The 15,368-nt window shown below is 32.0% G+C and overlaps 2 protein-coding genes across 2 annotated transcripts; both read left to right on the top strand.

Annotated features, from left to right (window-relative positions):
- The first annotated feature begins 3,750 nt into the window (after positions 1–3,750).
- Positions 3,751–8,938, top strand: LOC123197342 (nuclear transport factor 2-like). The gene is made up of 9 exons (XM_044611592.1): positions 3,751–3,929; positions 5,170–5,347; positions 6,222–6,516; positions 6,601–6,836; positions 6,925–7,105; positions 7,535–7,656; positions 7,771–7,830; positions 8,118–8,178; positions 8,304–8,938. Exons 2-9 carry the CDS (start codon positions 5,171–5,173, stop codon positions 8,546–8,548), a joined length of 1,377 nt encoding a protein of 458 aa, XP_044467527.1. The 5' UTR covers positions 3,751–3,929; position 5,170; the 3' UTR covers positions 8,549–8,938.
- Positions 8,939–10,811: 1,873 nt separating this feature from the next.
- On the top strand, positions 10,812–13,615 carry LOC123198190 (ninja-family protein AFP3-like). The gene is made up of 2 exons (XM_044612844.1): positions 10,812–11,639; positions 13,057–13,615. The coding sequence occupies exons 1-2, from the start codon at positions 10,925–10,927 to the stop codon at positions 13,467–13,469; spliced, it is 1,128 nt and encodes a 375-aa protein (XP_044468779.1). The 5' UTR covers positions 10,812–10,924; the 3' UTR covers positions 13,470–13,615.
- The last annotated feature ends 1,753 nt before the right edge of the window (positions 13,616–15,368 follow it).

Raw genomic sequence — 15,368 nt, forward strand, 5'->3', positions numbered from 1 at the left:
GACAGTAACTGAAATATGTCATAGCTTGTATAAAATATTGTAGAGATAAAGCAACTAAAATTTGTCATACTTGACATACAATACTACACAAGTGGAACAACTAAAATCTATTATACCTAACATAAAATACTACATAGACAGAGTAATTAAAATCTGTTATACTTGACATAAAATACTACACAGATAAAATACTGAAATCTATCATATCTGAATAAAATACTACACATGCAGAATAACTGAAATTTGTCATACTTGATATAAAATACTGCACAAAAAGAACACTTATCACATGATATGCATTAGCGAAGAATATCTTAACAATACCATATCTTAATATTATATTCATAATATAATATCTTAATAATAGAATTTAGAATAATCATTGGGGAACCACCACAACAACAATATACTAAATTAATAATAGTCAACTCTACAGTCACCTACAACACCCAACTAAGTGACAGTCAACAATATAGTAATAATTATCACTGAATTAAGTTTTCCTTCAACTCTACAACTATATAAACTCAATAAATAAATTATTCAACAATTTTAGTCATCCATAGAAACTAAATGTGAATCACCTTCAACCTTACATCCTCGCAAAACATCAATTTAATAACATTCAGTCATTTCAGTTCTCCCATAAACTAAACTAAATATCTTTCATCTCTTAAATTATACATAACATTAAATCAATTAACATTTAATAATTTCAGTCACCTATAGAACTAAATTAAATATTTTTCAGTTAGATTATATCTAAATTAAACAATTTTGGCTTCCTAGCCATACATACAACATCAATTAATTCAACATTCAAAATCTATAATAATATATAATATTTCATTTAAGTGGCCTTCAACACTACAGTTACCCACAACCAAAATCATTAACATACATAAATTTCTATTGATTTATAAGATATTCCATAAAATTCATAATACAATTTTCCTTTCTCATCTATTCACATTAATTCGAAGTAATATACTTAGAATTTTAAAAATCTTCAATCTAAGCCGTGAATTTAAACCCTTGAAGTTAAAGGAATACCATATCCATATTTTGTATCAATTTCCTTTTCTTTTCCTTCATCTTTCCCTTTCTTTCCACAACAGGCAACCACCCCCCCCCCCCCCCCCCCCCCCCCCCCCCTCTCTTTTCTTTTCTTTCACAAAAGAGTATTGTGGCTATGACCCTTCTACCAAAGCATACTTTATCCTTTAACAAGAATTTTGGGTAGTTCATTATCCCTCCATAAAAAACAATTTTTAAACCAAAAAATTGCTAACCCAAACACACTTATTATCAAACAATTAATTTTAGGTCAAAAATCAAGTAAACACTCACCTCTGTTGTCATTATAACATCAATCACCTCTAAAAACATTGAAGGAGATCAAACGATTCGAATAAAGTTTGCCTATTGGTTGAGTTTGAGTGAGTGATGTTTTGAGAAGTGAAATAAAACCTCACCCATGATGGAAGAAGGGCAGCGTAAAGGGTTGCTTAAACTGAGGTATTTTAGAGACTTTGCTCACTTTGTGGTATAATTATATAACCGAAAAGAGTTGGGTAAAATTGTATAGACTCCCTAAAATGTGGGTATAAATTTAAATTTTCCAAATTAATAAGTAATGAACCTATTTTTAAAAATAATAATAAAATAATATGAGTATTTAAAATTTGATTCAAAATCAGTTAATCAAATATTCAATTCGATTAACTAGTAATTTAAATTTGATTCAAAATCGATAAATTTTTAAACTGATTTAATTTTAGTTGATGGTTTTTCTAAATTAAAAATTCAATTTAGTTTAAAATATTGTCAAACTGATTTGATTAACCGGATTTAAACAGCCGACACAATTTGCAAATTGTTTATATATATCGTATCAATATATTAATATCTAAATCTTGTATTTCATATAATATGTGGTAATTGTTTCACTCCTCCATAATATTATATTGGGAAATTAACTTTATGCCACAGGTTTAATCTATTTTGTGAGTCCCCATTGGTTTCATAAATTAAACCCTATCTCTTGTTTTGATCATTTTTACCATTAAAAACCATACGGGGAGTCTGGTAAACTGGTTACTTTCAGTTTAAAATAAGGGTATTTAGGACTTTTCACTATTCAGAAAAGCCCTAGATTTTCATTCCCCTTTTGCGCATCTTCTTTTTTATTGTCTCTCCCCTTTTGCGCATCTTCTTTTTTATTGTCTCTCCCTTTTCTTCCTTCCTAAGAAAACACATCACTGATATGTCGTGAGGTCGGATCTACCCTTTACATTTAAATGGTGGTCATTTTGACCAATCTTAATGTTAAAAGGTCAGATGAGGCCCCATCGACCGAAGAGTCAAATCTAAGCTCTTGATAATGACAAAAATTAAATTTAAAATTTTCATTTACTCTCGAATAAAAATAGATTCGAATTAAATTATACATAAATATTATATGATTTGAGCTCAATTTGAATTTTAAATAGTTAGTTCGATTCATAGTCAATCAATAGAATAAATAGTATTACTAATAGAATAAACAATATTATTAAAAGGAAATTTAAGGTAAGTTGTCAAAATGAAATTTCAACTAAATTTTAATTTAAATTGAGTCCAAGACTGAGCCAAATTGAATTTACTTAATTTGAATATAGCATTTGCACGATAGTTAGATTATATATCGAAAATCAAATTTTTTATATTTTGTATTATGTATAGTATCGTATTATTAGTCTTTTAAAAAAATATTAAACTATTAATAAAATAATAAAAAATTATAATTGTCATGCTAACATCTTAAAAAATATCACAAATACTCTTAAAATTTTAAAAATTTTCATATATACATTTACTATATTTTTTTTAAAGTGTATTGATTAATATCGGTAATATATATTGTATTGTATGATGTATTCATTATATCATATTAATTTGATACATCTTATGATACATATCATTTTTTATCTGTATTATAAGATATTGACGACTACGAGCATTTGTCGTAACTAACACATCATGGGTATGAACACAACATTAGCCATTTAATGTGAACACATCATGATATTGAAAGACAAGTGACAAAGAAAATAAGTGAAGAAAAATGTGAGGTGGAGGGACCACTTTGCCTTATAACTATATAATTTTCATGATTAGAGTTTGATTTTTCATGTAGTTGAATCTTGTATTTATCGTATATTAAAATTCTAATATTTTGTATTAAGTGTCAAGTATTATATTGTATTGTATTATATAATTTTTAAAAAATAAAATAATAAAAATTTAATTAATATGTTATTATTTTAAAAAATATTACAAACACTTGTAAAAATTTAAGATTTTTCATATACATCTTTACTATATCATTATTTTCTTTAAAAAATATATTAATTTATATTAGTAATATGTATTATATCGTATGATATATTTATTGTGTCATATTAATCTAATAAATCTTATGATATATATTATTTTTTATCTATATTTTATTATATAATAGAATACGTAGAGTATATTTAGAATACTAATAAATCTTATGATATATATTATTTTTTATCTATATTTTATTATATAATAGAATACGTAGAGTATATTTAGAATACTAATAAATATGGGTGGGAAAATGTTATTCCTTCTTTTCTAAACCATGGGCACTCACAATAAGCTGAAACCAGTGGGGATTTAGGATAAATTCCCTATCAAAATGGGCTGGAATTACGTTACCCAAGCCTGGAATACAACAAAATGTGACCCAACTGAAGAAATTCGCCCTCATTATTATTCATTATTCTCACTGCACGATTCGTTTCGCTGTCTCCCTGTCCCTTCTCTCGTGCGCAGCCTGCACTTCTTCTCTGTTTCTACTTCACCTACATAACTTCACCATCTCCTACTTTCTTGCTAGCTTTAACATTATCCCATTGAAGGTAATTTTTTAAATCTAAAGCTCAATCTTTTACAGATCACAATTGTTTTAATTTTTTAATCTTTTTGTTGCACATTTGCTCACTCCTAAATGATTCGTATTTTTGTTTCTGAATGTTTTCTTGTCATTCTAATTCTAATGGGTACTTGTACTCGGTTTACTGTTGCTTATAATTCTGCTGATTGATTATATCTATTGATTTTCTCAAACGGGTATTTTTAGTTTTGTGTTTTAAGGGTAAAGTTTTTAACTTTTTGGTGTTTGGATCATGCCAAAGGAGCTGTTTTTGATATGAAGATTGTAACTCTTTTTTTCCTTTTTGGTTGAGACAAATTTTTGATCTGTGGCTGTATTTTTCATTTGTTCTAGTAATAAATTGTTTGGTTTTTCATTGTATGGTTGGTTAGTGTAAAACATTAATGCATTCATTCTTTTAGGGTTTCTGTGAGAGTGTGATTACGGTATGTGTCTGAAGTTCTGTTCTTGCTGTTCTGGAGAATGTGTATTTATTATTTTGCGGGCCTTTTGCCTTGTTCTTTTCTATCTGAGTTTCAATTGTTAATTATGCTAGTTTTGGTTGTGTCAATAACAGCATTCTTTAAACAGTTGTTATTATTGACATATTTTAGAGAGCAACAAAACTATGTCCACACAGTTTTAAGTTCACCATTGAGTAATGTGTTATCATATGATTAAATGATTTTGAATTAAGAATAAAGTAGCACCTAATCACATAATGACACATCATCTATGTACTCAAAAGTGTATGCACATAACATTACTCTTCAAAGAATTATGTGGTGTTAGATTTGCACATTCTATGATGTGTTTTAACTTTTTGCTGGATTTCATTACCTTGCAATTAGGCTCTGTTGAAGCCTTTAAATTAGGTTGTATTTCACGATGTGTAATTGTGTCTGAATGTTTTGAGGTTGAGAGTTTATGGGAGCCAAATTTAGTAGCAGAAGGCTTGTCGCATAATTTCTATGTGGGGTGCATACGAGTTTTTTGTTTTGTTGATTTACATTTTATATGAATCCTGGAGATTTGAAAACCTGTTCTCTGGCCTCTTGTAATTTGTGTGCTAATTTCTGTAGTTGGGGCTAGCTGTTCGCTTCTTTACGAGATTATATTGTCTTTTGTTATTGTTGCTAGTCTTTTTACTTTTTCCCTTCAGTTATAGAAAAAAATTAATTATGGAAGGTGTTCTCATGTTAATGTTAATGTCTTGCTATTGGCAGAATGGCCTTGCAAACGACAAGTCCTCCCAGTGCCCAAATGGTTGGAAATGCTTTTGTTGAGCAGTATTACCATATTCTATATGATTCTCCTGAGTCAGTGTATAAATTTTATCATGATTCAAGTGTGCTAAGCCGACCAGATCCCACCGGTGAAATGACATCAGTGACAACCCTGGAAGTAAGTGTCTTGGGAAGTCTGTTCAATGTACAATTGACATTACTGTTTGGACTGTATGTCCTTTTATTCTTTCTTGTGAAATAACTCGATAAATATATTTGTTTGGAGTTGACTGTATTAGGTGAACATTTTTATTTTTGGACCATTTGCAATTTATATTATGCTTTGGCAATTCAAGAAAGTCTGATGAACTGCATACTCCACATATGTTTTACTGTTTACTTTTTATATGTGGCCATTTGTTGGCTAGCAAATAACTGATTTGCAACTTATGACTATTCATAAACTATTATATCACCGAGCTCTTGCAGGTTAAATAAGGAAATTCTCAATATTAGATATATAGTGCTCTTGAAATTGTGTAATCAATGTATTTTTGGGTGTTGGTTCATTTGATGGTTGATTTTTTTGAAGCAATGTAATGGTCACAAGGATAAATAATATGTTATGCTAGTGGAAATTTTTATGGGGAAATATATGATTAAATATTTGGTATGTAAAATATTTTTCTTGATATGTGAAAATTAAGATATTTAGCTGGTATAGTTTTTCAGAATAGATTTCTTTTACACCAACTTTTCTGTTGAAAAATGAATGTAACATGCTGGAAATTTTTGTAGAGCCACAAATGTCTATATATGTCTCCTCCACTATAGCATACTGAAAATGGGTCTGTATATACTGAAAACATGCTTTATTTTTTGGTTCGATCTTATCTTTTATTTCCCCTTAGTTTAATCTTTAAGGAATTCATGTACTCTTTCACCTTATTATTTCGGTTAGTTCTTTAAATTTTGGCATTCCCCCTGATGAATCTTTTATAACAAAAAATGAGATAAGACTGTCGATGACATTATTGTTTTTCTTGGAGCAGGGTATAAATGAGAAGATTCTTTCCTTGGATTTTAAGAACTGTAAGGCTGAGATAAAAACTGCTGATGCTCAGAACTCCCATAGTGGTGGAGTATCTGTGTTAGTAACTGGATGCTTGACGGGCAAGGACAACTTGAGAAGGAAATTTGCTCAATCATTCTTTCTTGCCCCACAAGACAATGGTTACTTTGTTCTGAATGATATTTTTAGGTATGTAGAAGATAATGAAGTATTGGAAAAGTATGCAGTCAATAATGTTGATGACACCACAGCAGTCCCCTCATTCCCGGATTCAGGTATGTTATACTTTTAGGGGGAGGGGGGAATTCTGTTCATTGTTTATTTGTACTAAAATAAAAAATTGATTTGTTATTTTCTAGAGCCCGTTCATCATGCTGATCATCCCTCATCTGATCCATTAAGTTCTCATTTGGAAGAGGATCAAAATGTTTCTGGAAAAATCTATGAACCTTCAGAAGAGAAAAAATCGGTGAATGATGAGGAGTCTATTATGGAATCACCGTTAGATGCAGTTGAAGAGGACACTTCTGTCATGGTTGAATCGGCTTCCTTTTTAGCCCAAGACGATGCTCCAAAGAAATCTTATGCATCAATTGTGAGTGCACAAATGAATAATTTTCACTCTAGCATTTGTGTTGGATTACTTCTTGAATTTAATTTTATTATTAATTGTTATTTTTTAGGTTAAAGTTGCAAAAGGTGGTTCAGGGCCAACCAAAGTTTATGTAGCTACTAATACAGCAAATTTGACTCCCAAGAAAACTGAGAATCAATCAATTGGATCAGCATCATCTGTTTTACCGTCTGACACATACGCTTCAGTTGATACTGATTTCCCTGAGACTAGTGAAGCTCAAGAGAGAGGTATATTTTTCCTTCTCTCTCTCTCTCTCTCTCTCTCTCTCTCTCTCTCTCTCTCTCTCTCTCTCTCTCTCTGTTATATGGTGGATTGAGGGCGTTCATCTGAAAACAGGTCTTGATGCCTTTCCATAGATTCAAAGTTTTGTGACCTTTTTCTCATGTTAAACATATATTCATAGATATTTTCTCATGTTAAGTGGAAAATCATGCTTGCAAAAGCACAATAGTGGGCCCTGTATTATTTCAAATACCAGAAGGTGAGGTGAGTGTAGAAAGTTATTAGGCTCAATCTTGACATTTGAAGAAAGAAGGTAAAGGCCTATAGTGGGACTATTATAATGTTGGTCTTACCAGGTTGCATTGTAGTGCTTCGTGATTATTCTTTACTTGTGGTGGAAATTTGTCAAGTCTGATAAATGTTTTTCTACTCAGTTGAGGGTCACTCTATTTACATTCGAAATTTGCCCTTATACACGAAAAGTGCTGAGCTTGAGGCAGAGTTCAAGAGATTTGGACCAATCAAGCTAAGAGGTATTCAAGTTCGAAATAGTAAGGTATGTTTCAAACACATTGCATGGTTAAACACTTTTGTCTTCTATGAAGCTTGGCATCACTTGACTTAAAATATGCTGATCTTTCCTTCCTTTCTTTGACATGCTGGCCAACAGGGATACTGTTTCGGTTTTGTCGAATTTCTGTCCTCAACTTCTGTGGATAACGCAATTCAGGTTTGTCACCAGTGAATCAATTTCTTGTCACTGATAATTAGCATGTACCCTTTTATGTAAAATGCATGACACTTTGGCAAAAATTAATTAAATATCAGAATGTTTTAGGTGATTAGTTTATATCTTTTGATGTATTTTGACTAATATAAGAATTGCTGTTTCACCTTCTTGTGTGTCATCTAGCAAGATATATTGTCATCTCGTTGATACTTCTGTTGCCATTAAAAAAGATAATTTCTGTAGTATAGTTTCTTTCTTTTTTTATCAATTGAAGTGCAATGTTCTAGGCTTCACCTATCATTATTGGAGGGCAAGAGGCTGACATCGAGAGAAAGAAAACTACTCGAGGTAACCTGAAATCATTCTTGCTTTGTAATGTTGTCTCCTTGAAATAATATAGTTCTTGATATTTAAAATCTTGATAACCATATTTTTGTAAATGATGAAACTGCCAACGATGCTGGTTCTTGCAGTTGGCAGTAGTAGAGGTAGGTATCCTCCTGAGAGAGAGAAGTTTTGGAATGACAACTCCAGGGGACGCGGAAATTATGGTGGTGGACGAAGTTTTGGAAGAAATCAATATGGGAACTTTGGGGATTTCTCTGGTCGAAGTAAGGGTTCATTTGGGCGAGGTGAGCGTTATCAGCGAGGGAGAGGGAGAGGTAACCGAACAGGTGAACAAAGGCAGACAGTTTCTGCATCAAACTCTGAACAATAAGTTTTGGTGCCAACTTTTTGACCTAGTTAGTGCTCAGCACTTGAAAAGAATTAGAAGAAAGTGCAGTGATGTAGAGATTATGAGACATTTCATTAATTTTAGGATTTTTTTTTTTTTGCTAGGATTGGATTTAGAGCCCCTTTTTTCTCCCATAGGATGACACTGTAACCCTGAAGAATGTGAACTCATTCTCCAAGTTTATTAAGTGAACTTCAGAGAATCTGCATGGTTGTAGTTTCTGGTAGGTGTAATGGGATGAGCCTAACATCTCAGCAGGTGGGTGGTATTATTTTATTGTAACTACTATTTATGTGGGTATAATTTTGATTGAGTTACTAAAATTTCTTAGCTGGGATAGGGATATTAAATCCCCACTTGATCATTTTTACATTTTTCTGCATCCCTACTTGAAACCCAAGTTGGTCAGGGTCTGAACACCTTTTGGCTCGAGTTCAAGTTCAATGAAAAATGTGATAGTTATAGTTTGTTGAGTCAAAGTTAAGAGTAGTTTGAATTCGGATCGGTCTTTATGTTTGAAGTTTGGTTCAAATTTATGGTTCGGATTCATAATTCAAAAATTTATAGTTCATTGATAAAAAAATGTCATTTCATCTAATAATAAACAAAATGATGTTTTAACATGACTTGAATCGAGTTATGAGTCAAGCTTGAATTGAATCGTATTGATCTGAATTGAATTCTCATTAAAATTTGACTCAGTTTCATAAACAAACTGATTCTCTTGGTTTGAGTTTAACGTAAATTTGATATAAATGAATTTGAAAACCATGTCAAGTTAGATTTCGAGATCGGGCCAGTTTCAGTCAGTTCAGCCCTTCTTGAAACTGAAAGCTATGAGCGAAACACTGGCCTTTTGGCTGTGTAACAACAAGTTCTACGGTTGTGATTTACAAAATCTTCCTTCATGTATTGTTACAATATTACAGTATTTATTAATAGAGTAATATTATGTATATTTTTTTATATATAATTTAAATAAAAAGATAATATATTATTATGTGATTATATTTTATTTTATTTTTAATTTAAAATCATTTAATTATATAATAATACATCATTTATATATTTAAATTATATATTAAAAATACATATGTATATTTTTATTGTTATTAATACGATGCTTACCGTATTAATGAACCCAAAAATAAAACATTGTAAACCCTTAGTGAGAATCATATCATTTCATTCTTGAATGTATCGGCCTCAATTGTTTAGTTCTTGATATGTGTTATTTTTCTCCACAGCTTGCCATCACCTGACTCATCCCCTTTCATTATTTAATTTTAATTTTGATTATCCTTTAAAATATGTATATAATTTTTATATATAACTATTATCACGTCATCATCATTAAATAAAATATTTAATTATATATTTAAATTATATAATATAATATTATTTTATATTTTATTTAAAATTATTAAATTATATGATTATATATATATATTTTTTTAACGACTTTTTAATAATTCTTCGTCAGTTATTGTCCATTCAAATTAAACTTCTTAAATTCAATTGACTGATTAGTTCATAAAAACAAATAATAAATTATTATATAGGTTTTACCTAATTATATCCACCTAATATCTGACAGGACACGTGCTTATCACAAGCCTGCTTAGCTGTCTTTACCCAATAGGAAAAGAACACGTATCATAGTTGAGGCAAATACACGTGGCAATAACCCAGATCACTAACCCAATAATAATTAAAGAAGTGCAATTTGTGCAACTTGGCCCTCTTGGGTTCCACGCCGGATCCCCTCTTGATTTTGTTTTTTTTTTGCGTGTCTTCCGGAGATTCTTTCCTCTTTTACGATACGACTCCTCCACCGTCCGATGTGTTTTCACTCGTTCGATTCAACTTAGGTTGTGGGGCCATCACTTTTTTAGGGTCATGATTGATTGCCTTCCATATATAGTTTAATTAATAAGCAATAATGGATGAACAGCAAATATTAGTAACGCGCATCAACAACCATGCGGTTGCGTCGCACCGACGAAAAGCCATTCATTGACGAGACGAGACGAGACGAGAAAGCGAAAATACGTGACACGAATCTCAACAAAAAAGCCCACGTGTCATGTTCCACAGACAACCTATGGCAAACCGAAGATATCCAGAAAAACGTGGCAGTTACAGGAGGGATCCTTGGAATTTGGTTTTTGACACCACGTGTGCTCTTTTCATGCCCTCCACGTGTCACTTTTAGATGAACTCTTTGGGGCTGTTTACGATAATTGATTCTCTTTTGAACCAACCCAATCAATCTTTCTCTTCATTCTTCAATATGATGAAACAAAGGAATGATTTTTCTGGTTTATAGTTGTTTTTTAATTTTGGGTTTTTGTTTTAATGGCGAAAGAAGCTCAAGAGAGTGGTTTTTCTAGAGATCTGTCACAGAGATTCATGAATGGGACGAACCAGTTTGTTTACAGGAATCTTCAACAAGGCGGTGATGGTGTTGGGGAAGAAACGGAGGAGATTGAGCTGAGTTTGGGGCTGTCATTGAATGGACGGTTTGGGGTTGAGCCAGAAAGAGCAAATAAGCTTAAAAAATCATCTTCAATTCCGGACTTTTTGAACCCAATTTGGAAAGATTATAACAATTGTAATAATAGTGAGAGTTCGTTTATTTTTCCCATGGGTAGTGGAAATCTTACAAGGACGTGTTCATTGCCCACAGAGACTGAGGAGGATTGGAGGAGGAAAAGAAAGGAGTTGCAGACTCTGAGGAGAATGGAAGCAAAGAGGAAGAGGTCAGAGAAGCAAAGAAATTGGAAGATTTCGAGGGACAGAAGTAGAGCTTTTGGGGAAGAAGAAGATAATAGACTTAATGGGGTTTTTCAGGCTGAAAATTTTGTGCAAAGTTTGGTTAATGACGGCAAAGGAGCCCATTCTAACAGTGTAATCAAGGGTGGTGGTGGTGAAGGAAGTTTACTATTACCACCAGCTGCACCACCACCACAGCAGCCGCCGCCGCCACCACAACTGTCACAGGGCTCAATTGGTTCATCACAAGCGAGTGGCTCATCTGGGATTTCTGAATTTGAGAGTCAACCATTTCAAGGTATTTCTTTTGATTTATAGATTATTGCCATGTTTTCACTATTACTTTATTTACAGAGATATGTCTATGGATGAAATTGTATTGATTTATACTGAAGGATCTTCATATTTTTGTTCTTTTAATTTCCCCAAATAATGTCTAGATACAGAAAAATTTTCAATTTTATAGCCATCTTTGGCAGTTCTTAGTTATTGCTCTTGTTGATGTTTCACAGATTCTCATTATTGATTTTTTTAGCTTCACTGATGCGTCCATCAACATTGTTTTTTCTCTGATATCTTCTGTTATAATAATAATTTATCTCCCTTCTGGCTTCTCCGAAATTTACGTAAGGTTTCTCTGTTCAGTCATCATGATACTGTATTTCTGTATCTATGAGATATGCGAATCCACCATTTTAGCAATCTGCTAGATTACATAAGATGTGCTTTTTTCTGAGTGGGTTCAAGGTTAGTGGGGAAATAACTTTTTATGAGTGAATTTCAAATGGGATCCACCTCTAGAAGGTCATTTGACAGAAAGCATGTTTTGCAATTTGCTGTACATTGGTAATTTCTGGATTTAGAGTCAGGACTGTTCAAGACTGATTAACAAGCGTTTCGCATGAAGTAGATTTATCTGAGTCTCTATGTTTGTGTTAAAGGTCATATCAAAAGGATAGGAACATTAACTTTCATAGTCTTCAGCCAAAGATAAAAGAAACTGCATGTGCCAGCAAGAGAAGCTGTCGAACAGTTCACAACTATTGGATTACCAGAATAGTTCCTGCTGAAGAAGCAAGCATAAATGGAGCAACTAAGCAATAGAGGCCTCAGTTAAGAGTTTTGCGGAGAGCACTTTTCTGTTAGCCAATAAGCATAATTACAGCCATATTATTTGTATCTTGGGACCTATCAATCTAGGGATATTGTATAAAAAAGCTTCAACCTATGGTCTTTTTGTTGGTGAAAACAGAGGGGAAGGGGATTCTAACAACTGCCATTGTGACATTTCTAAATTGTGGCTCATTGACAAGTTTCTTGATACATGATCTAAAGCTCGAATTGGTTTAATAAGACTCGACACCTGAGTCTACACAGCATGCACCCAATCATGGTGAATGGTCTGCCACATGGAGCTGAAATGAAGTTACTCGAGGAAGATCCTTGAAACTCTTTGTTGTTCCATGGTACAATTCTATGGTTACATTTTGATTCTTCTCTGACCAATTAAAGCAGTCATAATCTGACTAAACTTTAAACAAATAACCAGGGCATAATGTGACTCGGATTTTTTTTTCTATTGCAAATGGTAGTCATCCTCTATCCTGTTCTATACATGTGGCATTTATATTCTTATCCTTTAATCTCTATTCACAAGCTATTCATTTGATATTTTTGTATTCTGAGGCCTCAATTGGTTTTGCTTCTCTTTGCAGGATTGAGCAAATGCACTGAGGCAATTAGCCCTTCAATTGTTCAGTCTATGCGAAAGAATGAACACAAATCACCAATCAATCCTGAAGCAACAACTGCAGAAAAACCAGGTAAATTTGCCAGGGTTTCAACAATGAATGAATTGACTAAGACAACAGCTACTCAAAATGGAGTGAAGGAAGTGGTGAGAAATGTGCTAGAAGATATGCCTTGTGTGTCCACCACAGGTGATGGCCCCAATGGAAGAAGAATAGAAGGTTTTCTTTACCAGTATAGGAAGGGCGAGGAAGTGAGAATAGTATGCGTTTGCCATGGTAGCTTTCTCACACCGGCTGAATTCGTGAAGCATGCTGGTGGCGGCGATGTTGCACACCCTTTAAGGCATATCATCGTTAACCCTTCTGCTCTTTTGTAATGGTAATGTGTCCATATATCAACCAAAAATGGTTATGAAGCAGAAGCTTCCCCTTTTTTTTCAGGTGGACAAGGCATTTCTACTGTATTCTATACCTGCAAGCATGATAAAAATGGTTATGGAGCTCACAGAGTAATTTCCAAGTAGGATTTTTCAGCATTCTACAAAATTAACCGTCCTGATTTCTTAGTTCAGCTTACTCATTAACACTGTTAACTGCTTTCCTAATCCAGAAAATTTTACAAAAATAGCAGCTTTTGGATTGACAAAAGATATCTAGCCACTGCTTATTCAGTTGTTCTGGATGATCACTTTAATCTTCCAACATTTTGAACTTACAATGTCCGATTCAATTGGGAGTTCTGATTATAGGGTTGGATTACTGTCTATAATTGATTTTTAATTTGCAATACGGGTAGATACCCAATTCAGGAATCCATCATTCAAACTCTTATCATTAGTTAAAAAATTAAAACTCTAACCAATGTTTAGAGCTATACGGGTAACAACTTCTTAAAATCTATACTCAGTCTGACAAATATGAGTCAACTCGCGTAAATATTAATTTTTTATTATTTTCCTTTTATTTTTATTATTTCAATGTGTTTTTTTTTTTATTTTTAATATTTTTTCTTGAAGAACGAAAGTTTATCTTCAATTAAAAAAATGTTTTTATAAATTTGAAAATTTTTAATATTAAACATTAAATGAATGTTTATAATAAAGTGTTTAATGTTTATATTTTTTAAAATTTATTTTTAAAACAATAATTTTTTTTTATTTTAAGATAGATTAAATTAATTTTATATCAAAAAAAGAAAAATATGTGAAATTTATGTTTGGTATATTGTAAGTTTGATGTTGAAGTGAAAAAAGAAAATAAATAGAAAAAAATTTGCCATCTACCATTGTTCTTCCAAGTGATCAAAATAGTGTTACTAAATACAAACTTCGCCGAATTGCATAAGCGTAATTTGAGCTAGAATTGTACCATTTCTTTCAGTTGGAATCGCACTGTTAAGGTTCGAGGATGATTTTGGTTTATACTCTCTCTCAATGAGATTCTAGTTAGATTTGCACTATTATGATATGAGAGTACAATTTCAAACTATCGAGATATCATTCAAGTATAATTTTAGTTAGATTTGTACTATCCTATTGACGTTTTAAGTAGAATCAGACCATCAGGGTGTAAGATGTAACTCAAATTGAAATGGGATTACTCAGTTAACAATTAAATTAAACCAAGATAGATGAGATATGTTCAAATCTCACCCTTTTCGATATGAGTTCGATCAAATTGCATAATAAGTGTGATGCGATGAGATTACACTTAGTAGCCAAAAACATTTTTTAATTTTATATTATAAATCCTGGAATAATATAAATTAGGGGTATTTTTGAGTTTCAATAAACATTATAAGGCAAGGATACATTTGTCTTTTCAGAAATTTCACAGACATAATTAAAATATTGGTGGAAAATTATAGTTTTGAAACTTTAAAAAGAGTCAGCAGACAAATTAAATTTGCAGGGTTGTGCTGCCTGCAACTTATTTGTTCATCCATCAACTTGGTAATTCGCATTATTAAAGCTACCAAGAGAAGGTGGACAGTTATGATGGGTTCTTTCATTGCTCGTCGTGAACCTCACCAAAAGTAAAAGATGAAAAGGATGGGAGAACCGCTAACCATGATCGAAAGAGATGAATTCGAACCGTATTAAATTTATCTAGTTAATATTAAAGATAGTTTAAATTTGATTTAAAAATAATAATTTAATTCAAGTTTGGTTTACGTTTAATTTAAATTTATAATTCAAATCTATAACTTGAATATACATCTCAGATTTATTGTTTGAATTCATGACTCATTGAAGAGCGATATCATTTAACAATTA

This window comes from Mangifera indica, chromosome 15 (genome assembly GCF_011075055.1).
Source record: "Mangifera indica cultivar Alphonso chromosome 15, CATAS_Mindica_2.1, whole genome shotgun sequence".
Taxonomy (NCBI): domain Eukaryota; kingdom Viridiplantae; phylum Streptophyta; class Magnoliopsida; order Sapindales; family Anacardiaceae; genus Mangifera; species Mangifera indica.

Coding starts and splice junctions, on each gene's coding strand:
- LOC123198190 (XM_044612844.1), top strand. CDS start 10,925: ATGGCGAAAGAAGCTCAAGAGAGTGGTTTTTCTAGAGATCTGTCACAG. Junction 11,640..13,056: donor TGAGAGTCAACCATTTCAAG/GTATTTCTTTTG, acceptor TTCTCTTTGCAG/GATTGAGCAAATGCACTGAG.
- LOC123197342 (XM_044611592.1), top strand. CDS start 5,171: ATGGCCTTGCAAACGACAAGTCCTCCCAGTGCCCAAATGGTTGGAAAT. Junction 5,348..6,221: donor CATCAGTGACAACCCTGGAA/GTAAGTGTCTTG, acceptor TTCTTGGAGCAG/GGTATAAATGAGAAGATTCT. Junction 6,837..6,924: donor AGAAATCTTATGCATCAATT/GTGAGTGCACAA, acceptor GTTATTTTTTAG/GTTAAAGTTGCAAAAGGTGG.